The 26,308-nt window shown below is 53.8% G+C and overlaps 10 protein-coding genes and 1 non-coding gene across 11 annotated transcripts; 7 read left to right on the top strand and 4 right to left on the bottom strand.

Annotated features, from left to right (window-relative positions):
- Positions 1 to 1,970: 1,970 nt before the first annotated feature.
- Positions 1,971 to 3,752, top strand: INS49_003692 (uncharacterized protein; the record flags this gene model as incomplete). Its single annotated transcript, XM_043164484.1, has 7 exons — positions 1,971 to 2,066; positions 2,170 to 2,265; positions 2,335 to 2,439; positions 2,501 to 2,641; positions 2,754 to 3,016; positions 3,068 to 3,133; positions 3,320 to 3,752. 7 exons carry the CDS (start codon positions 1,971 to 1,973, stop codon positions 3,750 to 3,752), a joined length of 1,200 nt encoding a protein of 399 aa, XP_043019249.1.
- A 1,481-nt stretch (positions 3,753 to 5,233) lies between these two features.
- INS49_003693 (uncharacterized protein) lies at positions 5,234 to 5,848 on the bottom strand (the record flags this gene model as incomplete). The annotated part of the gene is made up of 1 exon (XM_043164485.1): positions 5,234 to 5,848. The coding sequence occupies one exon, from the start codon at positions 5,846 to 5,848 to the stop codon at positions 5,234 to 5,236; it is 615 nt and encodes a 204-aa protein (XP_043019250.1).
- Positions 5,849 to 7,140: 1,292 nt separating this feature from the next.
- INS49_003694 (uncharacterized protein) lies at positions 7,141 to 9,036 on the top strand (the record flags this gene model as incomplete). The annotated part of the gene is made up of 1 exon (XM_043164486.1): positions 7,141 to 9,036. The coding sequence occupies one exon, from the start codon at positions 7,141 to 7,143 to the stop codon at positions 9,034 to 9,036; it is 1,896 nt and encodes a 631-aa protein (XP_043019251.1).
- Positions 9,037 to 9,745: 709 nt separating this feature from the next.
- INS49_003695 (uncharacterized protein) lies at positions 9,746 to 10,723 on the top strand (the record flags this gene model as incomplete). The annotated part of the gene is made up of 1 exon (XM_043164487.1): positions 9,746 to 10,723. The coding sequence occupies one exon, from the start codon at positions 9,746 to 9,748 to the stop codon at positions 10,721 to 10,723; it is 978 nt and encodes a 325-aa protein (XP_043019252.1).
- Positions 10,724 to 11,093: 370 nt separating this feature from the next.
- On the top strand, positions 11,094 to 12,377 carry INS49_003696 (uncharacterized protein; the record flags this gene model as incomplete). The annotated part of the gene is made up of 1 exon (XM_043164488.1): positions 11,094 to 12,377. One exon carries the CDS (start codon positions 11,094 to 11,096, stop codon positions 12,375 to 12,377), a length of 1,284 nt encoding a protein of 427 aa, XP_043019253.1.
- A 197-nt stretch (positions 12,378 to 12,574) lies between these two features.
- INS49_003697 (uncharacterized protein) lies at positions 12,575 to 15,191 on the bottom strand (the record flags this gene model as incomplete). Its single annotated transcript, XM_043164489.1, has 2 exons — positions 12,575 to 13,066; positions 13,125 to 15,191. 2 exons carry the CDS (start codon positions 15,189 to 15,191, stop codon positions 12,575 to 12,577), a joined length of 2,559 nt encoding a protein of 852 aa, XP_043019254.1.
- Positions 15,192 to 15,753: 562 nt separating this feature from the next.
- Positions 15,754 to 16,461, top strand: INS49_003698 (uncharacterized protein; the record flags this gene model as incomplete). Its single annotated transcript, XM_043164490.1, has 1 exon — positions 15,754 to 16,461. One exon carries the CDS (start codon positions 15,754 to 15,756, stop codon positions 16,459 to 16,461), a length of 708 nt encoding a protein of 235 aa, XP_043019255.1.
- Positions 16,462 to 18,389: 1,928 nt separating this feature from the next.
- INS49_003699 (uncharacterized protein) lies at positions 18,390 to 19,643 on the top strand (the record flags this gene model as incomplete). The annotated part of the gene is made up of 3 exons (XM_043164491.1): positions 18,390 to 18,414; positions 18,495 to 18,836; positions 18,901 to 19,643. The coding sequence occupies 3 exons, from the start codon at positions 18,390 to 18,392 to the stop codon at positions 19,641 to 19,643; spliced, it is 1,110 nt and encodes a 369-aa protein (XP_043019256.1).
- A 1,369-nt stretch (positions 19,644 to 21,012) lies between these two features.
- Positions 21,013 to 22,105, top strand: INS49_003700 (uncharacterized protein; the record flags this gene model as incomplete). Its single annotated transcript, XM_043164492.1, has 3 exons — positions 21,013 to 21,712; positions 21,809 to 21,861; positions 21,923 to 22,105. 3 exons carry the CDS (start codon positions 21,013 to 21,015, stop codon positions 22,103 to 22,105), a joined length of 936 nt encoding a protein of 311 aa, XP_043019257.1.
- Positions 22,106 to 22,391: 286 nt separating this feature from the next.
- Positions 22,392 to 22,462, bottom strand: INS49_003701. Its single transcript has one exon. It is a non-coding gene; the product is annotated as a tRNA-Gly (tRNA).
- Positions 22,463 to 22,924: 462 nt separating this feature from the next.
- On the bottom strand, positions 22,925 to 24,423 carry INS49_003702 (uncharacterized protein; the record flags this gene model as incomplete). The annotated part of the gene is made up of 7 exons (XM_043164493.1): positions 22,925 to 22,994; positions 23,046 to 23,272; positions 23,341 to 23,374; positions 23,430 to 23,519; positions 23,585 to 23,741; positions 23,805 to 24,136; positions 24,200 to 24,423. 7 exons carry the CDS (start codon positions 24,421 to 24,423, stop codon positions 22,925 to 22,927), a joined length of 1,134 nt encoding a protein of 377 aa, XP_043019258.1.
- Positions 24,424 to 26,308: the final 1,885 nt, after the last annotated feature.

The following is a 26,308-nucleotide window of genomic DNA, read 5'->3' on the forward strand; positions in this document are numbered from 1 at the left end:
TTCTTGCCTAGTTCTGTAAACGTTAATGATTTTTGTTCAAGGTGAGAGGGTATGATGCGGCCGTGTCTTGCACGCCACATGCAACCACTCGCAATTTAGTCCCGGTGAAAGGTATAACTAATAACTTCATGTGTGTGCTTCCCGGCTGGACTTTGGCTCAATATCTTCAGCCCATTGGTCTTAGAGCTGTATCTTCGTCCACAATCTTAGGTAGCTCATCGGCAGTCCTGGCTCCTGACATTGCATGATTGACGGAAATTTTTCTATTTGTTTGCGGATCAAAATCAAAAACCTGGCTGTTGCGGCATTCGGAAGTCCCTGAGAGTCACATCGGGGATTTGAGTGCAGTTTATTGGATCGGACCCAAGCCGGAAGCCGTAGTTCGTCAACTAACTCTTGACCTGCAGCAGTTATGGCCATGGGTCAGTCAGTAACCTGCCGCACGTATTTGCATGTTCGTCGCCGGGTTGGTGTCCGGCCGGCAGCGCTGGGTTCAAATGTTCCTCTAAACGAAAAGTCGGCAGGCCGAGCATGCAGGCATATCACGCAAAACAGCCCTGCTGATCACCCGTGCTAGCCTCAAACGACAACCCATGGATACCCGCTCATGCCCAGCCCCATGAGGGGGCCCGGGCGATCGCCTATGGGGATCAGCAAATATACCACAGTAGCTTCGATGTGGCTTGTAACTATCGTTTCGACATTCTCGCCATTCGTCTGGCTGAAGAGGTACCTCCTCGAAAAAGAACTTGTCCCTACCCACATAGGTGAAGGCTTGGAGCCAATGTACTTGCGCAGCGACGATTTTCCCCTCCCATTGGAACATGGAGAAAGTTCTCAGTCTGTGAGACCCGCGGTCGTCAGACACGTCGCAAGACCGTTGACTTGCCCCTTGCACAGGGATTCATTTTCACTATAGCCCCAATCTCACCCGGGTCCCCCACCAGAACAGCTCTATAGCAGATGATAATTGTTGAGACTTGACCATTTGTCAAGGTACATGCGACTCAGACATGAGGTTGACTGTATAATGTAGGAGGCCTATAGTCCGCACTAAGGTTGGCGAGTCGACTGAGGCTATATTATTCAAACCAACAAGTCATGTAAAAGATGAGGGGCCCCGGCGACAGCACCCAGATCTGTCGTGCCTTGCGAGGTCAAAGCTAGCATGCCCACACCTTCAGGTACAGATCCCTGCTTGATCAGTCGACTCTCCGGGAAAGGGGATTTCATCGCCTCTGCACTTAATACCCACTTTTATGGCAGGTCCCGCAAAAAAAGGCCAGAGCACATCTTGATTCTTGACTCAAAACCGCAGCCATTGGCCACAATATTTGCCGGAGTCGTCACACATTCGTTTTACAGGGTTAGGAACGTGGCCAAGCTTGGCGGCTTGATGTGCAAGCTTTGACCGCTTCGAGATACACACCTGCCATCCCATAATCCGCAAGATCAAGGTTTCGAGATGCCGTCTTGTGATCCCTCCCGAGCTCGCCTCTCTTCCGTTTCCTAGGGTGTCCGTAAAAGGCAATTTAACTCCGTGGGCGCGTCTTTTAGGTAACGCCGCTCGTCTCACCCATACCCTGCGGCAAAACATTCCCTCCATCAACATGCGCGGCGGAGCTGAGGGCAGTTCCAGCCCAGTTTTCTCTGGCGATCATCAGGGGCCCGTGTGAAAACCCCCAGAACGGCCCACCGTCCCACAACCCGACCCGGAAGCCAACGTATCATGCAGGATCACAAAAAGGCACGCTCCCCGGAGCCATCCACGGCAGTCTGGCCTTGGCATCTATGGAAAACGCGAATCACTACCGATCACTGCCGACTCTAATTTGACAGGTCACCTCTTGCTGGCGATCCACGATCCACGTTCAACGACCAACGATCAACTGCACGACTCCAACACCGAGAACATCTGAAAGAAAAATAGAACCCGTTGGATACAAGGCAATGATACGATCATGGCATTAATGACCGATTTGATCGGCTCCCAAGACAACCTCCATGAGGAACCATCATTTCTCAACTCTTCTCGGAATATCCTAGGAGTCGTTATAAGCGGAATGGTACGTCGGCTCGGATGAAGGGTCGGTCGGCTTGTACTGGTACTCGCTTGGGTTGTCATGTCTTCGGAAGGTCCTTCTGACAAGCTCTCGATGCTACGAACAGGTGCTGCAGTGGATTTGTGCCCTACTACGACTCTACACTCGATTCTTTATCATCAAGTCGCCTTGGTGGGATGACCTCTTTGTTGTCCTAGCACTTGTGAGTGGTTTAGCATGCGGTCTGGAGATCTGAAGAGAGAGGAATATATGGACTGACGTTATACGACAGGCCGCCACAAGTGCCGGTTCGATAGCAATATGCCTTTCGACTACTGTGGGCTTCGGACAGCATTTTATTCTTCTCGGAGAACAAAAGATGTCTGAATATCTAAGAGTAAGCATGCATTCCCATTCCACCTACCATTGCGTGTCAAGCTGAACAACGCTGCGGTCAGATCTTCTACATCGCCAACGCCACATACCCAAGCTCTGCAGGTTTCATCAAGCTTGCTCTGCTATTCCAGTTCCTCCGAATTTATGAGAAGGGCTCACGCTTATGGTATACTACCGTTGGGACTATCGTCATTGTTTTCGCAGTAGGTGAAGTCCGCACGCTCCTGACCCAACTCGCCCCAATTCGACACGTGACCCCTCACTCGTGTTCCATTTAGTCAGTTGAACTCAATGCTGACCACACATTTGTGGCAGTGGTGTATAGGATATGGTATTCTGGGCTGGGTACCAACGATACCTATCCAGGCCTACTGGGACCTCACACTTCCTGCAACACGATATGCGTTCGGCTCTCTCGAAGTCGAAACGTTCGTCTACACTTATACGAGCTTGACTGCAACCAATATGATCCTGGACATCATCATCCTCGCTATTCCTGCACCATTGCTACTGTACAACAAGACCAGCAGCACAAAATCGCGATGGGCGCTGATCTGCCTTTTCAGCATCGGCAGCATGTAAGGTTTCCGCACATAAGACATGTTTCGATGGAGCTAATCTTTCAACAGGGCCAGCATTTTCTCCATATGGCGTCTTGCGTCCATTATCGAAACACGAGCCGCGACCTACCCGACGTAAGCAGCTTTCGGATATGTTCTTAGACCCCTTGAGAAGAAACATCTCCCACCTGCAACCCGTGACGTGAAGGTCTTATAGGCTATAGATTTTGAGACAGGCTATAGTCATTGATGCCCGGTTCTCCCTATATTTGTATCAAACTACTTCCTCGATGCTTTGATGGCTGATTTAGAACGCTTCAGATTCGATCCCACCTGGTACGGCCCTACACCAATCGTCCTCGCCGCTCTCGAGGTAGATGTCGCTACAATATGCGCTTCTTTGCCTGTCTTTTGGCCAGTTCTTCAAAATATCGACATGTCTCAGATCCTGGTGACGCGTGAGGTCAAAGTGACGCTCGAGCACCGCCGCCTCAGCACCGGCGGCACGGATAACGACCCTGACGACGACGGGATCGAGCTCCAGAGGAGCAAGAGCGGGCTCCAGGCCCAGAGCAGCAAGAACTACTACGAGGATCCTTACGTTGCGCAGCAGGTCAACCCGTTCAAGGAACCGGAGGAGTTTGGTACCAGGGCGGAGATAAACAACAACAACACGTCCCACGGTGCTAGGCACTTGCGAAAGGAGAGTGTGAAGAGTGTCTCGAAAATAAGAGCTTCTAGCAGTTTCGCTTGATATCAAAATTATAATGAAATTGTGGCCACACCCAGACTTCGGTTTTCCAATTGACACATGCGGCCTGAGTTGGAGTTCCCGCACTCTAGTAAATCGGCAGCTTGACCACATGTGCAACCTTTGCGTACCTACACACGTACGTGGTTTTATTCTCTGACTCGGACCGTGGCTTTGCCCTGTAGATGGAGCGGTGCTGCAGGGAACAGGTCTGCGCGGCTCATTCGTTTCCCATTGTTTCCTGGGGCCGGGCCAACCCGTCCAAAACTAAATCGAGTGTTTAGCGACATTGCTTGTGGGACTGTCTCCGCAGGTCCTGTCGTCGTGCGCCACGGCCGCAGCGCAGCACTGCCCGCGTCGGAACAGTTGTGCTGCGAGCTTGCGGCCCTATTCTCCCACCCAGATCCATGCGGTTCCGTAATCAGCGGCCCGTTCGATCAGAGATGCCCTGAACAATTGATTATGTGCGTGCCCTGATCGGGAGGCCCGCTCGGTACTGTAAATGATTGGCAGACTGATCTCGGTTGCACGAGTCACAGCCGGAGCACCGCTGTATCTGTTTACGCAGCCACTCAGCCTCTTGGAACTTTTGATGACGAGCACAGTCAATCTATGTCAGTCTGGCAGTGCTGTCTGAGATCATGTTGACGTATGCCTTGAGCGTGGTCAGATTCGCTCGCTCCACAATTTCCCTGTTGTCGGGCTTCCTCAGCTTTAGTTCCAAGTCATTCTTATGCGCACACCAAGTCTCAGTCTCAGTTCCACTCAAGTGGCGCATACACTGCTACCCCTTGGCACGAGGTGCAAAACCATGCCTTCACCGACCGTCAGTTCCAATGTACCAAATGTATATCGTTGTACTGATTCACGGTAATGGGCTTGGGAAAAGAGGTTTGAAGAGCAAAGAGAGATATTGAGATGTGGGCACAAATGATGCGAAAGATTAGTTCCGTACCAATCGATGTCACGTACAAAACGGGCATCTATCAGCTTTCTATATCAGCCCATTCCCGCTTTGCATTCAAACAAGTACAGAAAAGGCAGTGATCTCGGCGAGATCTACATCGCCCCGGGCGCGCCCCACAGAAGTTTAGCTCGGGCATAAGCCAATTCGCCGTGATCTAAGTAACCTAGCGTCCTGATCAAAGATGGGTCTCAACCCCTGTCGGCGAATAGTTCGGGTGGCCGAGCCTATGATTTGGGACAAACGGTCTGACAAAACCGAACTTGTCGGTCGTTGGTGGCCGACCTGGAATACTAGGCCATGTCTGTCACCCAACCTGGTTCGTAAAGCACTGGTACTGCAATAGACACTCAGCCCAATTTTCGTTGAATAAAAAAAGCAGTCCTTCCAGGGCACATCAAAAGGATTTGACGCCGCTGAGTGTTCATGTTTCCTGTTGTATGTTGCAAGCTACCGGTATCTAAGCTCAAGCATCAGCTATTTGAGAAAAACTTCTCTTTGCCCGGGCCCCCTACATTTTTCACGTTGGCTCTTCTATCAGACCTCTCGCTGCACAATCCTGGATTCCTTCATACCACAATAACGCCATCTTTTGGTAGCCCAGGTCGTTGGGGTGTACACCATCTACGAGGTCGTCAAGGTTTGGGCCAGCTGCATTGTGCATGTCGACCAGCGCGATCCGTCTACCTTCGTCTGTCTTCTTCTCCGCCAAGTCTCGGTACCGGGCGTTCGTTTGCAATATCTTGGCCTCAACGCTCGTATCCGAGGTTGGTAGCAGGGTCGACAAGATTATGGTTGATCTGGGCGACGCGTCCCACGTCATTTTCAGCAACCTGTCCATGCGTTTCCCAATAGAATCGATTTCGAACCGCTGAATACAGTCATTAGATCCTGCATTGATCGTAACGACGTTCGGCCGGAGCCACGGGATGCTCTTTTGAGCCTTATTGTGGATCTGGTCGATTCGGATTCCCCGCCACCCTTCGTTGTGATTGTTACTAAGGGAACCAGACCTTCGCGATCCAACCATTTCAATAGTGTAGCCATTGTCGATGAGCAATTGGCGAAGCTTTTCCCGGTATCCATTCGCGTGGGAGGATCCCGATCCGAAAGTGACCGAGCCGCCGAGGGGCATGAGACGCAGTGATATGGAGCAGACGTTCGGCGTGATGCAAAGTGGCCGAATGACAGTGAGGACTTCCTTAGGTCAGGTGCTATTGCCGAGCGGCCAGAGCAGTGTCGGACACATGATTATTCTTTTCATGTAAGAGGAAGATTATAACATACCTTGTAAAAATATTTGATAACCACATTATGTCCTACGTACGAATTATCTTGTAAACAGATAAAGTAATCCACGCCGGAGTTGCCCGTGACATCGACCCATAGGAAGATATGGATAGCTTGGACCTTTCCTCAGCCCTGCGTCTGGCCAGCAAAATCCGGATGGGCTATGGCACACCCCTTTGCCATTTCGCAGTCGTTGATGAGCCAAACCAGACACAGTGCATTGTTGAGCCCACAAATTCGTTTTGATGTACGAGCTCAAAGGGCAGGATTTGTGGGATGCCCCGGATCTTGGCCTCGGGGTCCAATCCTCGGTGTCTGTGTGCCAACTCCGTCGGCTGATGATGCCAGAGTTTCCGGTTCCTTGGGCCCCATAAAATTAGCCGTCCACGGAAGTGCGAAACCTTATTGATGTCATCAAGCTGGATGGCCGTGCCCTCAATTGTTTCTTCGCTGCAAACAAAGATCACCGCTGGGTCTGTTCAGTTTTGAGAATCACCTGCATGTCCCATACCGCGCTCTTGACAACATCGCAACTAAAGCCAGCCAAAGCGTTGAATGAGAAATCGCCTCCCATGTGTGGGACAGGTGACGAGGCCCTCAAAGCTGACACGCGTTGCAGGCGTCTCGTCTCGGTGTCGGACTGGTCCTCGGTCCGCCTGACCAAGACCCTGAAATCAAGAATCTTCCAGTCTGTTGGCTGCCAGTTTCATTCAGTGTCGGAGAATCCCCGGTCTTCATAACGGCCGCCACGTATAGCACTTTACGCTCCCGTCAATAGTTCTGTAATAATTTGGGGGCTCGTAATGCTCACCTGCGGACGGATGCGGCCATTTTAACTAGGTAATGCCTGCTAATGTGGAGTCCGGGGGCGATGCAATGCTTGGCCGCGGTTGCATTGCCCGGGATGGTAGGGGAATAACCTGATTTACACGCTTTAATTTTCAGGTACAATCCCTCGTAGGATCGGACCGGTAGCAGGATATCGTGAAATTCGGCCTTGTTTTCGCCATGGTCTTACCCCTATCCGGGCAGCTTTTCCCAGCTCTCGTTGGCCACAAGAAGCGGCGGTTCGATGCGAACACCGCACTTTGCATCAACGCCAGCAAACTCTAACACGAAACATCACATGCAGTCAGTATGTCTGCCACGTTTGTGATCAGCGGCGACGAGGAAGCAACCGGGGGTGAGGTCATCACAGTCTACCACCGACCACAGAAGAGCAGTATCACAGAAGTCACGGAGGTCAACACCGCCGAGATCAGCCTCGCAGACAATGAGCAACGTGCTCTAGTATTTTCAGATCATTCCGTCAGGAAGGAATGCCGAGAGATTCGTCTCTTGGTGCTCCTGCCAGCTTCAAATCCACAAGATGAGGTGCGGTGCGAATTTCGCGTTGCACCTTTAGGGACATCCGGCGAGAAAGGCCCAACGCCACACGCCTTACACTACGAGGTTTTATCCTACACCTGGGGAGAGTCAAATACCAACCGATCAATCACTCTTTGCGGCCAGACAAACTTCAAGGTCACGGATAATCTCTACTCCGCACTGGTTCGGCTACGCCAGACGGAAACGAACAGGATCCTCTGGGTCGATGGTTTGTGCATTGACCAGGACAACAATGCCGAACGGAACTGGCAAGTAGCTCTCATGGCCCAAACCTTAAAGGCCGCCGACACAGTTATCGTCTGGCTCGGGGACTACGAGGCCCAGTACGAGCCTACTGCAAATCGAGAAAGGGAGCGGCAACTATGGCTCAGGCAAAGCTGCAGAGCCTTGGGACGCGCACTATACGAGCCTCTCTGGTCTGAATGTGCCTGGTCTATCCAGGCAGCTGTCCTTTCAGCCGTTCCACCGACATTCCAATTCGGCTCCATCACCTGGAGCTGGGAACTTCTCAGTGAGGAGTTCACCCAGTGGCCATGGCCAAAGATGCCACGCGATGCTCTTGAAAAGCTTCGAACACTCCGAGCTCAAGTATTTGAACTGGAAAGGATACGGAATCAAGCGGCATACAGCACAACCGGAGAACCAGCAAACACAGCCGGCTTAATACAGTTCCTCCCGAGCCTGGCAGGCCGTGAGGCTGCGGACCCTCGGGACATGGTTTACTGCCTCCTCGGGCTGATCAAGGAAGAAGAGAGCGACCTCATCACCCCGAGCTACGACGAGCCACCCGCCCAGTGCTATAGCAAAGCAACTTTCGCCATTGTCTCGTCCGAGAAACACCTCGCCTGCATCGGCTTAGCACAGCACGGAGACATGCCATCATGGGCCATGGACTTCACCCTCTCGGGCTGTGAAGTCGACAATGCTCAGCTAGAGCTAGCAAGAAGCACTTTGTCGAAGATGAGACGCCGGGAAATATGGCATGACTACATGATCGAGGCACCACCACCGCCATCGCTCAGCGAGGACGCTTCCAGACTTCGACTCTCGGGCTTCATTCTGGACCGCGTGGTCAACATGACCCGTGCATCTTCGGTTGCCAATCATCGCTGCGAGACATGCCTCGGCCTCGAAGAATACCGTTCGTCTCTCCAAGGTCTCTTCTCATCGATGCCAAAGGTGCACCCCCGTCAAGCTCTGATGCAGGGTGACCGCCCCGACATCATTGAGCCAGGCCTTGCAAGTCCTGACTGGACAAGTCTCAAGCCTGTCTTCGAATACCAGCTGCTCGACACCGAGAGACTCGGTTTTCACCTTGCTAGCGCCTGGTACACAGCAACAGGCCTCGAGAGCCCCTTCCTGACCAGCCTTTGGTGGAAGAGCATTCTCGACTATACCAAGATCATATCGGAGCCTGAGCCCGTGTGGTTCAGGACATCATATGGCTTTGTGGGCTACAGTCCCAGACTTATTGAGCCTGACGATGTGTTGTGCCTGGTGACTTCCAACACACACCCGATGGTTCTCAGAAAGACTGGAAGCGGATACACCTTTGTTTGTTTCGCTTGGATTCCGGGCCTAATGAACCATGAGATCGACGGTATTTTGTATGAGATAGGCGCGACTGATATTGAGTTAGTCTGAGGCACTACAGAGGTATAAAGTTTCAAGGGCTCTGTGGCCTGGGCGTGGACTGACGTCACCACTGTGCAGTGAGCCAAGATCATCGGTTTGACCCGTTGAGCCTGCGAGTTCGAGACTATTGGATTCGCACACACAACACTGTGATATGCCCACAGCTTTCAGATGTTCGAGCAATGCGCGAATGTTTCCCAGTCATTCATTCATCCAATACCAATCGTTCGCAGGACTTGCACTTCGATCCGTTCAGACGACACGGTTCTTGGCGAGGAGGCTATCGAGCATCACAAAAGCCAGTAGTGGGAAGCCCCTATCCACCATGAAAAGAAGTGCTGTGTCAAGCTCGAATGCATCAAAGACGAAAAAGCGACGTGTTGAGTTGCCTGAGTATCATGCAACCACTTCTATGAGGACAGCGTCTGGAGAAATCATCTGGCCTGCCCCCAAGAAGCAGATTGAGTCTGCCAGAAATTTCATACTCGAATGGTAAGTGAATCGAACCAGAGGACACTGCTTTCCATGCAACTGACAGATGAAAAGTGCGACGTCTGGACGGGAGACTCTGATTGTGCCGGATAAAGACGCCGATGGGCTCAGCTCCGGAGCGATATTACAAAAGACACTCGTTCTTCTTGGATTAGGCCCGGATAAAATATCATCCCACTTGCTTCAGAAAGGGAATAGCATTCACGATGACGCCGAGAGAAGCGCGATGGCCACCCATGACCCAGAGTACATCTTCGTACTCGATCAAGGATCAAGGAAGTCACCTCCAGTGATAGATAAGCCTCACAAGGCCTTGGTCATCGACCACCATCACGCCCTCGAGGACGATTTCCCACAGGGCTCTCAGCATGTTACTGCCTGTAACAGCCCGCCAGTCGCGACCAGCTCGTTGCTGACCTACATTATCTGTCGAGACCTGCACGAAGATGTGCAAAAGGAGTGCGACTGGCTCTGCATCATGGGAACACACGGCGACCTCGGAAACACCCTGAAGTGGGAGCCACCATTCCCCGACATGAAGGGCGCGTTCAAGCAGTACACCAAGAAAGCCATCAACGAGGCCGTCTCGCTCGTCAACGCCCCTCGGCGCACGGCGGCGTTCGGCGTGCCCGCGGCGTGGGCTGCCCTGACCGCAGCCCAGTCGCCGTCAGACCTGCTCAGGAACAGGGAGCTGCTCGCAGCCCGCGCCGAGGTCAACGCCGAGGTCGAGCGGTGCACGCACACGGCGCCCAAGTTCAGCTCGGACGCCAAGGTCGCCGTGTTCAGGATCAGCTCCAAGGCGCAGATCCACCCGGTGATCGCGACGAGGTGGGCCGGCCACCTGCAGTCGAACAAGCTGGAGGTGGTCATGTGTGCGAACGAGGGGTACCTGCCGGGCATGGTCAACTTCTCGTGTCGGATCCCACGGACGGCCAGGGCGAGGGATCCGCCCGTGAATATCATTGAGGTGCTGAAGGGGATCGCGGCCAGGGCGACGGATGAGACGCTACGGGAGAGGATGGGCGAGTCTTTTGCGAGGGGGCACAAAGAAGCTAGCGGTGGCATTGTCCCGGCGAAGGAGTTTGAGGAGTTAATGGAGATCATGGAGGTCGGGAAGAAGAAGCCTGAAGGGGGAACGCCGAAGAAAGCGGGAGATGCTAAGCCGGGGAATACCATTACGAATTACTTTGGGAAGAAGACATAGAGATTATTGGGAGCGTTTCTGCATGAGTGTAAATGTTATGGTTTAGGCTCAAAATTGGTATCCCTGGGTGCAACTTATTAGATACACAGTCTACAAAAGACATGGGTCTATAAATGGGGCGAGTCTTCAAGGCGTGCAGTGGGGAGGGTACCTGGGCACATGGTCCCACACGAGGGTTCAACCCCGACGGGGAGCTCCCAACGTCAGCTTCAGACGTCCTCAAAACTGCGCTGTACAAATCTATCACGATGTCCACATAAAACACCGCCCACGCCCATTGCGATGGGGCGACGGCAATTTCTGACCTTCTCTTGACTCACCCTCTGACGCCAGTGAGCCCTTCACATCACTGGATTGCCCGTTTTCCGCCATGTTCGCCCGCGCGATGCAAACCCGTGCCGCGTCGCGTGCAGTCGCATCAGCCGCCCGCCGCACGCGACCAACCACCCTCAACGCGCCGACACCACCGGCGGCCAGGGCCGCCCTTCGAAGCTTCTCCAAGACCTCCGATGCGGCGGCCAAGGGCCCCCAGCCCCGACCGGGCTTCGTGACGCGCAAGCTCCAGATCCCCGTCGACCCGGCCGTGCCCCGCGAGCCCCTCGGCGAGACCGTCCCCGGCTCGCCCATCGCCGTCCTCCGCACCGCCACCGGCATCCGCGATTGGGCCGCCCTCGCCTGCCGAGGCCGCTCGCCTGACGGCGATGACCAGGGCCTCGCCCTCGTGCCCACAATGGGCGCCCTGCACGAGGGCCACCTGCGCCTGATCCGCGAGGCCGTGCGCCGCGGCCACAACAAGATCGTCGTGAGCGTCTACGTCAACCCGGCCCAGTTCGGCGTCGCAGAGGACCTCGACAGCTACCCCAAGACATGGGACGCCGACTGCGCCGCGCTGAGGGCGCTGTACGAGGAGCTGGGCGCCCAACAACCGCATGGCCTCGAGATGGCCGTCTTCGCGCCCACCACCCGCGAGATGTACCCCTCGGGCTTCCCGGGCCAGGAGGTCGACTCGGACGGGAGCTTCGTGACCATCACGCCCGTGGGCTCGGTGCTCGAGGGCCGGACGCGGCCCACCTTCTTCCGCGGCGTGGCGACCGTGTGCATGAAGCTGTTCAACATCGTGCAGCCGTCGCGCGTCTTCTTCGGCCAGAAGGACGTCCAGCAGACCGTCGTCATCCGCAGGATGGTCCGCGACTTCTGCATGCCCCTCGAGCCGGTTGTCGTGCCCACCGTGCGGGACGGCGCCGACGGCCTCGCCCTGAGCAGCCGCAACGTCTACCTCGGCGCGAGGAGGCGCCGCGTCGCGCCCGTGCTGTACCGCGCGCTGAGGGCCGCCGAGGAGGCCTACCTCGCCGGCGGGGCCCTCGAGGCGGGCGAGGTCGTCCCCGCCGCGCTCAAGGTGATCCTGGACACGCTGGACGCGCAAAAGGACCTGCCGCCCCACGAGGGCGTCCTGTTCCAGCTCGACTACATATCGCTGGCTGACCCGGACACGATGGAGGAGATCGAAGAGATCGACCCGTCCAGGGGCGCCATCCTGAGCGGGGCCATCAAGATGCTGCCTGTGTATGCGCCACAGGAAGGCGAGGACCTGGGTCACAACGACGGGCCACCAGTGAGACTGATAGACAACATCATCTTGCCGCCAAAGGCGTAGACTTGCGGATGGCCTTGGGCGGACGTGACCCGGGACAGAAAACGGCAGAAATGGTTTAGGATAGATAAAATGATACCCACTACAGCAGGGCAACACTGCGCTACCAAGCAAGTCGCACTTGAATGTGTTCATTGAATCCTTTTTTGCCTGGTACATGCAGCTCGCTCCATTTACACAACGTATATCTCAAGGGATGTCTACAGCCGCGCTCTTTTCTCAAGGCCCCTCCGCCGGCGCTGCTCCCTCACAGTCCTCTTAAGAACCAGCGCGTCCTCGCTGCTGAGGGTTGGATAGCTGGCCTTCTCCTTGCCCTTCCCCTTGCCCTTGCCCTCGGCACCGCTCACCGCCTCCTCGAACAGCTTGCGCCCGAGCAGGTCCGTCAGCCTGACCACCCTCGTGCTCACCGTCGCGCCGTCACGCCTGTTCTTGCCCTCGCGCCGGCTGTTGGCGATCTTCTCGGTGAAGTTCCACAGCCGGGAGCCTATGGCGTTGAGACTGCCGGTGGTCGGGTCGCGGGCTGGCTGCCATTCGGGCGCCAGGCGCAGTCGTGGTGGGATCTTTGTGTCTCTGGACTTGACGACTTGGATGATGCCCTCCTCTTCGAAGCGTGTGTACGCGTTCTTTAGGGTCTCCTTATTAACTGCCTCGAAGTAGGAGAGGTCGCCTTGGTGATAAAGCGTTTTGCCGAGCTGAGACACAGGTTAGGATTCAGATGCTCGGGCGTGTGGTCACTGGGGCAGAACTTACCAGCTGAGCACTATTTTGTGCCTTGGACACCTCGATCCAAACCTCGGTCTCTTGCCCGGAGGGTGGTGTAAGGCCCATTAATGACACGGCGGCCAGCCAGCTGGCCTCTATGAATGGCCATATCAGGAAGCAGTAAAAGTCATAGTTCTCCCGACCGACCTTCCTCTCCTGGTCAGATAGCCCAACAGTTGTTACCTGGCCCTGGTCGTCCCGTTTCAGAGTTAACACGCCGTCGGCTTCAAGGCCGGCGAGTGTCTTGTTTAAATTGACCGCCAGTCCTTCGCCCGAGAAGATGAATTCCCCTCTGAAAAGTGAACTGAGAAATAGAACCTGGTCATGCAAATCCCTGTATGAGATGTCTTGTATGGCCGGCCCGCCGCCCTGCTTGACGCGAGTGTACATGCCTGCCGAGACCAGTGCCTCGGTGATGAACAGGTGGATGGTCATGTTCCGGTAGAAGCTCAGCTGGAAGCGATCCACGGCGTAATACGTAGGCTCCGGAAGACCATCGATGACGCCGACCAGGTCCCTGCCGAGCACCTCGAGGCCGCGGTCGATAACCTCGGACAGAGGCGCATTACCGAAGTGCGCGACGCGCCCGCCCTTGGCGCGCACTCTCTCAATGAGCCATTCTACCCTCCGTACGAGCTCGGTCTTGCCAACGCCGCGGCCGCGCAGGGTCAAGAGAACAGTTCCGATGAGCGCAGTGGGCATCACCACGGAGACGCCGTTGATATCGCCCAAAACTCGGTATCCGAGGATGCGAAGGAGCTTCTGACGCGTACTGGGGTCTATGTCTACCTTGAGGGATTTCGGAGGATGATTCAGCCTTGTGAGCTGCTCGTTGATAAACCCTCGTAGACTCCAGGGCTCGTGGAAACGTACGTCCACTCTTCCCAGCCTCAGCGAGAGTACGGACCCGCCGCTGCTCAGGAAGTCTGCGAGGTTCTCCTTCTTCTTGGGCACTCCGAGCAACTCTGTTACATAGCCCTCGGTTTCTATGACCTTGTCGTATTGGGTGCTCACCGGACATATGATGGTATCGCTGACCCGGCCGGACAACAGGCTGTCGATGATGAAACCCAGTATGCCGAACTTTGGTGATAGCAGCTTGCCCGTTCTTGACCGTCCGCCCTCAATGAAACACTCAAAATTAAAACCACCCTGTAGCAAAGTATCGATATAAGTTTGGATAAGAGTTGTGTAAAGGGCGTCGTCTCCAAATGCCCTTCGTATATAGAACGCGCCGGCGTGCTGCAGGAAGCTGCCCACCAGCGGGAAGTTGAGGTTGTCGCCGGCAACGACAACTGGTAAAGCAATTCCAAGGCGGTAACAAATGAGCTGCATGGAGACATAATCGACGTGCGACCTGTGGCAAGGCAGGAAGACGATGCTCTGCTTGTTGGCTGCAGCCTTCTCGGCAACTCTCCGCAACCTCAGGACCTCCTCGGAAGACACGTGTATGCCCTGGTGGTACGCCCTGGTCAGGAGCTGGGTGACGAGATAGTAGGCGCCCCTGATGAAGGTCTTGCTCTCGAATTTGCAGATCATCTGGTCTGTCCACTTCTCGGCGACCTCCCTCAAGCCGCTCTCGAGGAAACTCCGTCGCTGTGCCTTGCGAATATCGTACTCCCGGCTGTCCTTCTTTCTGTCCCCCAGCAAGCCCTTGCTCTCCTCCACTGCCAGCCTCCGCTCTGCCAGCTTGGATATCCGAACGTTCAGCAGGGGCGCAGACAGGATGGTGTTCTTCATGTTTTCGGAGAAGCCCGAGTAGAAGATGGGCTGGCCGATGACATCGTCATAGGCGCGCCATCCTGTCCCAGAAACGTACAAAGACACTTCGCGAAGGAACTGTAGGGGCTCGGAGCGGAAGTGGGCAGTGTGTTTCATGAGGGCTTCTTCCTTCTCGGCCTCGGCGGCGTCGTCGACAGCGGCATCGTGGGCGGGGTGGCTTGGATGGGCCACAGGAGGCTCGACGTAGCCCGAGGGCTGGAGGGTGATCTGATCGCCGAGGATCTGAAGATCGGGCGCAGAGTCGCGCGAGGCATCGTCATCACCGTTGGCCATGACGGCGGTCGCAGGCCGGTGGAGAAGTGGAAGGCGGATTGGACTCGTCTATCCAATTTCTGTTTGATGACAGGCTGTTGGCAGCGGTGTCGGGTCCGATCATGTCATGGTTGTCACGGTTTTCTTAGGTGCAAATGAGACAATAACAAGCGCATTACTGACGGAAGTCAATCGCACCTAAGCAGGCCGAGAGATGGTCGTCACCTTGCCGCATAGAGCGAGGAATCCGGTGACATTGTGACCTTCCGTGTGGGGTGGCCGCTACTTGCCGAGCTCGCCTCTCCAAGGCTCCGGGTTCTAGCATGTGAAGTCTGGTGCTACCGGTACCTAAAAGATGGGGTAAATTGAAGCACCAAGGTGGGCCCCTGCATGCAGCCCAAGCTTTCTAGCCTCTCGGCCAAAAAGTTGGAGCTCCAGCTCCCATCACCTCAACTTGCGATATTCCATTTTGCGAAAGGGTGGACTTTAGTTCAACCCAACATAACACGACGAGACACGGCACACAAGAACTGTCTCTCCACAAAACTATGGTACACTCGCAGGGCCATTACGTGTCGGCAAAATGACCTCGAAAAACCAACCAGTCACCCAAGCGCTCCTCGCGCGCGCCCACTCCCCAACATCGGCCGAGCGCATCTACTCAGACAAGATCCAACACCGCCCTCTCTTCCTGCGCCCAACCTCCCCTCCACCTCAAGCCACCGCCCGACAAGCCCGCCGAAAAGAACGCGAGCGCAAGGCCAAGGAGCGCAAGAAAGCCCTAAAGCCAAAACCGGTTTCCTCAAAGCAACGCCGCAAGCTTGGCCTCTACGATGTGCCCCGCGATGGCCAGAAATATATCACCTTCCTCCCGCTGCACAACCTCTGGCTGGGCTACGTGAGGGAGATACTAGGAAGCGAGGTATACACAGGCGGCCAAGGCGCTGCATCAAAGCTTAGCTCGGCCGACATGCACGGCGCCGAGGTTGAGGTCGTCCGGAGTGGCTGTGTTGGACGAGTGGGCATCAAGGGGATTGTGATCAAGGACGCCAGATTCGTGTTCGAGATAATCACGCCCAAGAACAAGATCAAGCTCGTCCCAAAGGAGGGAACTCTCTTCCGGGTCGAAGTACCACCCCCAGGCGCGACAAATGATGGTGAGGCGGGTGAGGGGCAGCGAACACCACCCAAGAAGAGCTTGGTCTTCGAGATCCACGGTGACCAATTCGCTGTTCGCTCAGCCGATCGAGCTAATAGGAAGTTCAAACCGCATTTCCTGGAGAAGGTGTGAGGAACGTCCAAGAGCTCCCCAGCGCCGCTGATGGGGAGTCTGCTTTACGAAAAGACCTGTTTTGTGGTTCCTCAACTACGCCTTCATAACCAGGACCAAACGCTGATGAGCAGACATTTGGGGCAATTTACGTGGTATCCGAGCGGCGGCACCAAGGAATGCAATTGGGCCGACGTAGTCACCAAAAATGGTACGCATTGACGGCCTTGGGCGCACAATTCGCCCGGCCTTCCTCTGCAGACATCTGGGGGAAAATATTTGAAGGATTTGCAGAGCTCCTAGACCATGAGAAAGGCACCACGGCCGACGAATGCTCACAGAATGAGCAAGGAAGAAGCTCTCCGTGTGTCTCGTCCAGGTGGCTTCTGAGTCCAAGCAGGCTACAGACCCCAGACGCCGGGGAATTATTGAAGCTTGCAAAGCCAAAGCACGCAGGCTTTGGGCATGAAAGATCTTGGCCATGCTTGATCGCTGTGCTGAGACCGCAAAGATGCTATGAGAGACGAGGGTGTAGAGAAGGGTAAATCCTGTGATAGCTCTCTGCGCAACGAGTCTATGGCATGAATTATCCGCCTGAGCCAACGAGGAAGTGTGTTGTACCCTCTCAAGGAACACACAACTCCCTAGGGCAGCTGTACGAGGACAGTTTCCGACGGGCACTCAGCTGTGGAGGCTGCCGCCTGTGTACCTCAACATCATCATATGGGACGGAGAAAGCCCACCAACACCAAAATAAATGAAAATTCCTTCTTGCCACCCTTCCTATTCGCGTCTTCTCTTCCGTGGGGAAACGCATTTTGAAGTTGACTTTAAAATTCCCAGATGACGTTTGTATGTGACTACGTAGGTACTAACCTACGGCTCCTCCAGTCTTCATCACTTTGCTTTCGCCTAGGCTCAATTTCAGTGGAGACTTGAAAACAGTCCTATGAAGCCTAGTGTTACTAAGTCATTAGCCACTTTTTGTTCAATAGTGCTCCGCAGACTCTAAAAGCCTCCTGCAGACCAGCCCCTGCCGGAAACTTTGCTATATTACCCGGTATTCGAGGCTGGACCCGAGCACTTGAAATAGAAGCATGGCTTTCTATTGCGTCTTCGGGAGGAGTGTGGGATGGATGCTTTGGTCAGGGGAGATTAGACTTCTATGTTGAAACCTTCATCTATCTGTGTGTGGTTGCCATCTCATACCTACGTCCTCGCATGTTTCGCACTCCTCTTTGCGCGCGCTATTGTGCATCAACTTGAACTTCCAGGAGTGCGCTAGGAACCGCCGGAGGTGCTCACAGAGCCAGGGGCGACGACCGGTCTGGGCTACAAATTGCGTTGGTGACTCCCAGATGTCCTATACTACGTATCGTCGCGGTACAGACGGAAATATGTTCACCCTTACTTTCTTGGCCTAAACGCCCAAAATCTACCGGAAGCAAAGCCCCATCGAATATGCGAGCACCGCTGCTTAGCTGCCACTGAGTTGCATTCCACATACGGCGTGTCTCGACCACCAACTTCCCCTCTGCTGAACGTGTTGCAACGACTTCACTGAAAGAGACGTACCTCTCAACCTCCATACTCTGCCAGAAAAGAACATGATGTTGGATCTACCCTTTCAAGCGAGAACGGCGGCCTCAGTTCTCTTAGTCGGACTTCTTAGTGCAAGTTTCCCTGGCTCTTAAGACATTACAGACGGTTCCTGCTGCTGACCGAGGGACACATCAGCTCGCCTTGTATGTGATTGCACGATGCGCCTACATGCTCTTCTTCCACCCGCTGGCCAAGTATCCGGGTCCCCGACTTGCTGCCGTCACCGAGGTCAGGAGCGCCCGACCCTCCCAGAGCCTCAAATGTTTTCATGCTCGATCAATGCCTCTGACACAATGCGACAGGTATGGCACGCGTGGCTGACGGCGTCTGGCCGATGTTGCTTGATCATGCAAGACCTGCACCGCAAGCACGGTAAGCCCGCATTTGTTGCGGGACTTTTTCAGTAACCATAGATCCAACAAGTACACAGAACTGAATGGGTGCTCCTGTAGGTGACATAGTCCGTGTTGGGCCTAATGCCTTGTCATTCGCCACCCCAGAGTCGTACATGATCATCTACGGGCATCCCAAGCAGGGCCAAAAGAAGTTCATCAAGGCGGCCGTGTACGACAAGGGACAGCGGCGCATCGCCAACGTTCGAGACCCGGCGGAGCACGCTCAACAACGAAAACTCCTCTCCAACGCATTCAGCGCTCGGGCTCTGCGAGACCAGGAGGTTGTGATCCACCGTTACCTTGACTTGCTAGTGCAGCAGCTCAGCAAGCTCGGCAGCGGCGGCAGCAAGCCTGTAGATGTTTCGGCTGCCTATAATTGGCTGACATTTGATGTTATCGGTCAGTATATACCAACCTTCGTGACCTCCTACTTTTCTCCCGGTTGCTGATCAAGGTTATAAAGGCGACTTGGCATTCGGCGAGTCGTTCGGAGCAGTAGCGGAAGGATCCTTGTACTGGTCATCGCTGATCCTGGATGCGATCCTTTGGGCCAGCGTGGTACATCTCATGAAGCGCAACCTGTTGTTTAGGCTCGTCCTTCCCTTCTTCTGGCCGAAGGGCATGGAGGAGAAGCTGCAGAAGCACAAAGAGCTCGCGAGACGGAAGGACAAGAAACGTCTTGAGCTCGGCACGAGCCTGAACCGCCAGAACTTCTTCAGCCACCTGATCAAGGACAACGTCCTGACCGAGGCCAGCTTGGTAGGGAATGCGCGGAGCTTGCTCGTTGCAGGGCCCGAAACTACGGCATCGGGGCTGGCTGGGGTCACTTACTACCTCCTCAAGAATCCAACATGCCTCGCGAAGCTGTACGACGAGGTCCGCTCCGCATTCAATTCTTACGAGGAGATTACTAGTGACTCGACGGCTACCCTTCCGTATCTCCACGGCGCCATCGAAGAAGGATTGCGTCTGTTCTCGCCTGTGGCATTTGGGCTGCCTCGCGACTGCCCCGGCGCTGTCATCGACGGGGTCCATATTCCGGAGGGAGTTGTCGTGTCGACCGAAAATTATGCCTTGTCCCGTGATCCGCGCTACTGGGCGGAACCCGAGTCGTTCCGGCCGGAGAGGTGGTTCGGAGAAGGGCTGGGTGACGACAAGAGGGCATTCCAGCCTTTCTCACCGGCCCACGTGCTTGTCTGGGGTTGAACCTGGCGTATTTGGAAATGCGTATAACCCTGGCCAAGATACTATTCACGTATGACTTGGAGATGGTCTCGCATATCGAAGACTGGAGCACGGTTTGCAAGCGCTATGGCATGTGGAAGAAGCCGGAATTGCTGGTTAAGTTTCATCCACGCATGACGATGCACGGCGCTTAGGGTACTTCTGGAGTGACTAAAAGGAAGTAGTCCATTCATGTTTCTACAGTATCAGGTTTATTTGGTAGAAGAAGCTTTTGGAGAAAATAGTGAATAACTTTTATGGGGATTTCTAGAGGCTAAAAGCAGAAGATCAACTCCAATTGGCCCGGGCCTAGAATGACATTGGCATCTAGGTTTCTCTCCTGTCACCACTTCTGAAAACGTTGGTCTAGACCTATTTGAATCTCGTCCAGGACCATTTACAATGCCCTTCTTCATTCACCCATGAATCTCTGGAGCATAATTGCCTTTAGTGCAATTTCCATGGAACACTTTGTCATACGAAGTAGTCCTGAATCAAGGGGCTATTTTAGACTATTCAATCAGTCTCCTAATAATGGCCATCATCATCTCAGGCTGTCTGACCCATACATCCCCAGTCTATACTTTCTTAATCCCTGCATATCTGTTCACATATTCCGCTCACTTTAACCCAAGCGTCCGCCTTTTGATTCAAATACAAAAAGAAAATCAACATCAGTCAATCCACACAGCAGCCTCCGCCTCCTTGCGGCAGGATGCTTCTCGCACTGCCACCTAATCCTCAGAAACCAGGAGCGAAACAATTACAAAAGAGTAGAGAGGAGTTTCCGGCCTTCCCATGGCATGGGGTGAGGTCGAGTGGCTGGCTTGCCTGAGTCGCTCGCCTCAACATATTATCGCCTATAAAGTGGACCTGGCCTCTTTGGTGGATCTTAACCCGATCCACCTCCTCTATTGGCGTGTCCCGAGGACCAGGAAGAGATCCAATCCGTCGATCTATTCTACATGCGATACTGGGGCACAGAGGCAACTCTAAATACTAAGTTCCGCTTTCGGTATGTGTTGCTTATTGCACGTTGCCGCCTAGAGCTGCGAATACACCGCCTCAATGATCGCCGTTATTGTGGCCCTCTGCTGGCCACGCACAAAGCTCAGGATTCAGAAGGAAGCTTGGCAACCTGGCTGAACCATTCTCTGCCACTTTTTTCACGTCACGGGAAATTTTCTTGCGAAGTCAGAAATATGCGGCAATGGAGTATATAAGAGTAGTTGAACCAAGAAGTCGTCCTCAAATGTCAACGTCGTATGCACAGCACAATTGCGTGACCTTTTTCCCGACTATCTGACCAGTCCTCACTTTTTGGGTCCCCAGGATCGACACAACAATTACCATGTCTGGCTTACAATATACCCTTGCGGGCGAGACCACCAACTGCAATGACTCGAGGCTCTCCGGGGCCACTCCAGTTCTGCGCAACAACACAGGGACACGCGTGTGTGGCATCCAGAGTGCCAATACCAGCAGCATCCGATCCTGCTGCGACGGCGAGGTTCAGCTGTACTGGTGCAACGCATTTTGCGAGACGTCCATGAGCGCGGCCGAATTCAGCCAATGCTTCTTCAACAACACAAACACCGACGCCATCTACGGCGGTTTCACATACTGCCAGGACAGCATCAGCAGCACTCAGAACGAAACCATCCAGGCATCATTCGGAGTCCCTCGCACGGGTTCCCCACCCCGCCTCCTGCTCGCCCTGTTCCTCACCTTGTTCGCCGTCCTGCCTGCCTCCGCCTTCGTGGTCGACTCCCTCGACGGCGGGCTCACGCGGAGGCAGTCTGACAGCTCGGATTGCGGCTTCGAGATCGACAGCAAATACGCCAGCCAGGGGGAGGGCATCGTGTTGACCGCCACCGTCGGCGGCTCCAGCACAATCGGGTCGGGCGCCTACGTGAACACGGGCACGACCCAGAACAACCGCACCGTGAACGACACCTCGGCCGCGGAGCCAGGCTACGATGCATTCTTCGATGTTCTCGCTAATTTGACGGGTCGCCGATACCCGGCCCTGAGTGGTGTCAGCCTGCACAGTATGTAAACTTTTCCCCTCCTGCTCCTGCAGCGGTTTCCACTCTCTTCCCGTCATACGAAAACCTTGCCCGGATCATGAAGCTAACTACTCTCAGTGCAATGGGCGTCGGAGAACGTCGATAGTCAGCTGTACTTCTACCCCTACCGCGTAAGTTGTACAAAGTCTTGTGGAAATCAGTGCGCGTACTGACATTTTCATTTATCGGTAGTACTGTGTCAATGGAACTGTCTCTGGTTGCGGTGACGCCTTTGGTGATGATGATACTCAATTCATTGAAGCGTGTGGGCCACTGTTTGGCTCAGACTGGGTTCCAGAGGGTGAGGAGGCCGTGACAGAGGGGCTTGAGGCAGAGACACCACAGGGGTCATTGCGAGTTGTCAATCTTAATTAAGAGAGGCTGTCACAAGAAGCGAGGTTCGTAGATACGATATAAATGCTACTACTATACACTACTGGCTTTATATAGTGACTCCATGCAGAATACCTGCACTTACCAAGCATATAGACAGTCTAGGGAACAACTTGAAGTAGTTGGTTAGTTCCTATCTTGGTTAATGGGATAACCTTGGCTCTGATATCACCACAACCTCTGAAACAAACCTCAACGATCTCGGAATAACTGAATAAATACAGAAGACTGCTTCTATTGCAAAAATAGAAGCAAAATGCAAAAGTCATGCGCCAGCCCGGAGTCGAACCGGGGGCCCATCGATGGCAACGATGGATTTTACCGCTAAACCACTGGCGCTTTTATTTGATACAAACAAGCGAAAATGAGATATTGATAGTGTTGATGCAAAACGATCGGCCAAAAGCACATCAAATTGCAAGATCTAGCTCTACCATCCCTTAGTTCATTATGGCCAGTTACAGAGTGATCCGTTTTGCGGATTTGACGAGAGACCAAAGTTTCACGAGCATATTCGGGCTCTACAGGAAGTCCTTGTCTCGAGGCTGGGCCGTGATGCCGGCTCGAACCAGCCAGCACATTGTATCGCTCAAATTTTCCTGGGAATGAGCTTCGGAGTGCTTGTTAAATCTATGACAATCGATCTTCTGAAGTGTCCACACACTCTTGCCGCATCTTGCGAAACGGACTTCCAGTACCCATGGATCTCAATCTAAGTCTAAATCACTCCCGCAGGTCTGTGGTGATCAGCAAGCCCCTCTGGTCCGCCGCAGTTACATTTGCACTTTACCAGGAGACAGGTCACAGCACTATTTCAAGAGTCCCATCTGGTTGCAGGTACTTGCGGACACCGTACCTCAATGTCTCGATCCTGCTATTGTCAGCAAATGGCTCCATAGTCAGGGTGATCCAGTCAACTTACGAGTACTCCAGCGTGCCGGTATCCATGATGCGAATGCCGTTGATGAACATCGTCACATCATGGTTCAGCTGAGGATCTGCGAGCGTCATGGTGTGAAGCCTTGCAGCAGCAGAGTCAAGCCGGTCTCGAGATCTGTGCATCTCATCGATGAGATGTGGGATGACCCGATCCAGGTCCAGGCCCGTCTTGTACAGGACAGGCACGAGGTTGACGACGCAGTCCGTGGCCTATAGCCGTGTCAGCCACCCAGTGTTCGATCTCAAGTTGATTGTCTCGCCAGGGCCAGGGAACTTACAATCTCCTTTTTGAGTGACAGGATGTCGTTGACACTGGAACTCTCGGTTAGGTTGCTGTTTGTCCATCTTGCCAGAAGCAAAAACATACACAATGATGATAAAATTGCATTCCTCGACAATCTCCTCCATCTCAGATGAATCCATGACCCACGCTGGGAGCTTCGTCTTTTGAGTGATCCTGTCAAACATTGTGGTTGGTCAGATCTATTGGGAATGTTCACAGAAATAAACTGGCGAGCATACTCAAGCAAGAGTGTGAACATCCGTACGCCAGTCACGCCGTAACGGATGTTCATGTACTCATCGTAGCTGGGAATCCGACCAGCCAGGCGCTCGGCTTGCTCGAGCCTGTTGTGCGCGACGAAGTGCTCGATCTTGGAGTACATGCGGCGACGTTGCTCTGAGGATCAAGACGGTCAGATACCACAACGCCGCAGACAGTAACAAAGCGATCATCACGTACCGTCGCCAAAGTTCTCACAGAATCTCTCCGCAAATTCCTTGAATAGTAGGCAGATATCATCGGGACAGTATGGCTCCTTCTCGTGCGGTGACAGCTGCAGATGGTATCTGAAATAAGCGAGGGACTGGTTACGCCAGACCTCAGCCTGCTGGAAGTTGGAGGCCAGCATGTGCTCGTTCGTATCAATCGTGTCGTCCCAGACAAAGAGGGCCACGGTGAATAACATCGCAGTGTACAGGTCCTCCCAGTCGGCGGACGGCCACCACAGCACAGAGAACAAGGCGAAGTCACTCTTCATGAATTTCTTGCATCGCTCAGCATCAGCAACACCCCTAGGGCACGCAAGAAGTATTAGCTAGGCACAGCCGTAAATAAAGCAGGAAGGGTCATTGTACATCTCGAGGACACGATCGCATTCAATCTGAAGACGTCTGTAGTGGGGGTTCCTTGCACCAGAGGGCCAGTCACAGAAGCTCTTTGTCATGTCTACGCTGAACCTCTGGCCGCGGAGCTCGTTCGCAAGAGCTGTATTGGGATCCATTGGGTATGGAACCTTCTCGTGGGACGGCTCCGTAGGATCTGGGAAGGCATGGCGTAGGAAAGACAAGGCGAGACCCATGATGATAGATGTTGTACAAGATTGGAGGTAGAATCTTTGAATGCTACGCAGTTTGCAGTTCTGGACGACGGTTTCGATAGCACACCATAACAGGAGATGCTGGGGCTTTAAATAAATTTCTAAGGAAGGGGAATCTATTCTCCCAGGTGTAGGGAAGTCACTTTGGGCTGTCAGACCTGCAGCCAAGTTGCAGTGAATTTCCAGCCACCGGTGAAGTCCCTTGCAGCTTTGAGATTTGTCACTTTTCAAGCATTTCACTTGTTGCTTGTTCGAACAATGTCATTTGGACTGTTGATGGACCCGTTATTAACTCCATACCTAGGTAGCCCTGTAGTTGCAATACCAGTCTCCTGTTGCTGCTCTTCTAGTTTGATGCCTGTACGACCATCCCTTCCCCTGAACTCACTCATCGTGTTAACCACTTGGGTCTCAGTGTTGCATCAATTCTCCATTCCACCCTTCGAGTCAGTTAAGCTCTGTTTATGACATAATATTTTGGATTTGTCCCGAGCCCCTGGAAGAAACCTATTGTCTGGTAGACACGTGGTAGGCCGTGGAAAAGCAACTGTACCAAGAACCGGCCCGGTATACTGTGAACATAGGATCCCTAGTGTGAGACGACCCGCCGGCTGCACATCCTTGGGCCCCGAGTGCTGGAAACGCATTCCGGGATCCGCAAAAGCAACTGGAAGTGAATCAAATCGTTGAATTATTTGTTTTTTGTTGTTTCCGGATCTGATCCTTCCCATGCCATTCCGAGGTACAATCCCATGAGCCTGGGAACAGGATCGATCTTGCATGCTCGATCCGCCGATTCCACCCACACCTGATCGGCAATGTGCACATAGCCAGGTTCAGGGGGTGTGGAGTGCGTTGTTCGAGTCGCACAACATCATCATCCTGCCCCGTGTAATGCTACCGGCGAGCGCGGGCTCGAATCCTGGCTGGAGAATCGGCAATGGTCTCGGGCACCTGCAGTTGATCGAGACTGGACGTCACCCAATAACTCGGGCTGAAGAACAGAACCCTGGCTCGCCGGCCGGCGCAGACCGTGTGTGCTAGTTTGGCAGATTCGGGGAATCACGATAATTCACACGCGCTCCAGACGGCGCCTCTTGCACTGGGAGAGACGCAACCTGCCGGAAGCGGCATGGCATCGTCTAAGCGAGGGAGAGGAGAGGATGACCTACCTGGTCATTATTTCATCAGAAGTCCCCGACCGCTCATTGCACACCGCGGACTTCTGACCGCTATCAGCCGCGCACCTCGGAACCAGGATCGTGGGTCGGAACAGTCCCGGAAGCCGATATGCTTCCGATGCCGACCCAGCATGGAATTGACATAAGAAAAAAAAATCAAATTCTGTAAGAATTATCTCATTTCTTGACGCTAAGACTCGAGAACATTGTGCTGCATAATGAGGCGAACAAGTGATGAATCATCCTCGAAACCCCTAGAAAAATAAAAAGATCCCACAACGGCCTCGTGAGACTTGGACTTGATTTCAGGCACAAATGACTGGCCTCGTGGTTCAGTACCTAAATGACACGGGGCCTCTCGATGGACAAGGGGGGACGACTCGGATCTTATGGTCGCTGGAATGATCCGTCACTTGCTTCTTCAACTACTGCGTGGTGCTATCACAAATGACGGCTCGCATCCAGTCACTGCATACGTGACTAGGACCGCATTTGCATTCGAGCGTGTGAATGGACAAATGCATCGTCCAACGAGACGGAAATGACCACAAATAGCTCACCAGTCGAAAAGTCCGCCTGGAACTCTTGCTAGATTTTCCTATTTAGTAAAACCAGAGAGTAATCTTAAATCATTTGTGCTCCTTTGATTTACTAGTATTTGATAGGAATAGCGGCCCAGCTCAAAT

The sequence above is a fragment of the Diaporthe citri genome (genome assembly GCF_014595645.1).
Source record: "Diaporthe citri strain NFHF-8-4 chromosome Unknown scaffold_10, whole genome shotgun sequence".
Classification (NCBI taxonomy): Eukaryota; Fungi; Ascomycota; class Sordariomycetes; order Diaporthales; family Diaporthaceae; genus Diaporthe; species Diaporthe citri.